The sequence below is a fragment of the Gavialis gangeticus genome, unplaced genomic scaffold (genome assembly GCF_001723915.1).
Source record: "Gavialis gangeticus isolate Ggan-Ray unplaced genomic scaffold, GavGan_comp1, whole genome shotgun sequence".
In the NCBI taxonomy this organism is placed as follows: domain Eukaryota; kingdom Metazoa; phylum Chordata; order Crocodylia; family Gavialidae; genus Gavialis; species Gavialis gangeticus.
In genome coordinates, this window is record NW_017729024.1 from 90,628,865 (window position 1) to 90,630,391 (window position 1,527).

Consider the following 1,527-nt stretch of genomic DNA (forward strand, 5'->3'; position numbering starts at 1 on the left):
GAGAATGGCAGACAAGGTTCTTTGTGTGAATCTGATATCTTTTATTAGACCAACTTAAATAGTTGGAAAACAATTATTAAGCAAGCTTTCAGGTTCAAATTGCTTAATAATTGTTTTCCAACTATTTATGTTGGTCTAATAAAAGATATCAGATTCACGCAAAGATCCTTGTCTGCCTATGTCCTTAGACCAACACGGCTACAACCTACACCCCTGTATCCCTTGGTTAGGCACCTAGCTGCAGGGCCCGACCTGCCCTTCAGTTGCCCACGTGAATGGACTTGACTTTTCGGTGACTCAGGACAGGCGCATGACTGACCCCGAGGGCGGCTGGGGAAGCCAGTACCTCTCTGGAGGAGTTCGTCCCTGATGGGCCACCTGGGCTCATCTGCTGCTGAGGCCAGCGAACCATCTCTCTATGGAAAACGTGCACGGGATGAGGAAAGGGCAGACCAAGGTCTTGAAGCCAAAGCAGGTTGCAATAAATGCATTTCGTAGCCTTGTCTTTTTAAGGAGAGATGGTCAGAACTTCCTCCTCTCCCACATGCACCAAAGCCTCGTGTGTTCTCTTAACTGGTGGCACGTGGGTCACAAGTCACACGGCAACCTGTATATGTGGCTGGTAGCAGACTGAGAAAGGGGCGGGGCTAAGGTGACTACAGGAGGCGCTCACAACGGCCGCAACGCGCATGCACACAAAGTGCTGCGCGCCCCCCCGGACCCTACGGCTCAAACCCCTATCGCAGCTCACTTCCTGCCACCCCTGCGCATGCGCCTTGAGGCGAGTGCCAGCCCTCACAGCAAGGCTCGAGCCCCCGGGGTCTTGTGTTGAGCTGAGGGGGGAGGTGACCAGGAGGGACGCGCCGGCGCTTAGCAACGGCCGGCTGAGTAAAGCGGCTATTGGTCCCCCGCTTCCATCCAATCGCCAGGCAGAACCGGCTGGGGGAGATGACGTATACCGAACGCATTGCGCAGTGACGCTGGCGGTGCCCATGGCAGAGGGTAGAGGACGGGGCTAAGGCGTGGGGGGAGGAGATGGCCTCCTCGGTGGTCAGAGCCACGGTCCGTGCCGTGAGCAAGAGGAAGATACAGGCCACCCGCGCCGCCCTTACGCTGGTCAGTGTCGCGGCGGGTGGGAGGGAGCGGGCTGGTGAAGCAGCGAGCTCCTAGCTCTGCCTGCAGTAAACAGGGGCCGGGCGGACGGGGGCGCTCTGCGCATGCGCCGCGGGCTCGCGTTCGGGCTCGCGACTGGCCATTAACGGTTGCGTGGTTTGTCCGCCCTCACCCCGTATCGCTGCCCTTGTGTTGTCCGCACCCGGGCGCTGCTTACTGTAGGCGACAGCGGGACGAGCTGTGAGGGAGAAGCAAAAAGAAGGGTCCTAACAGCAGCTGCGCATTTGCCCCATCCAGCAGGGACAGTCTGGGCTTGGGTTTGGACCTGCCTCTGGCCTCTTGTTTTCAGTCAGGTGACAGAAGCTGCAGACTGGCTGTCAGAAGGAGCTGGAAGGGTCTTCTTTTTTTTTTTTT

The 1,527-nt window shown here is 57.7% G+C and overlaps 1 protein-coding gene across 1 annotated transcript in view; it reads left to right on the forward strand.

Annotated features, from left to right (window-relative positions):
- Nucleotides 1-965: 965 nt before the first annotated feature.
- The window catches only part of ISCA1 (iron-sulfur cluster assembly 1), a 28,480-nt gene continuing 27,918 nt past the window's right edge, over nucleotides 966-1,527 (forward strand). The window contains exon 1 of the mRNA XM_019517369.1: nucleotides 966-1,116. Coding sequence (XP_019372914.1) covers nucleotides 1,036-1,116 — 81 coding nt within the window. The 5' untranslated portion in view covers nucleotides 966-1,035. The remainder of the gene's footprint in view (nucleotides 1,117-1,527) is intronic.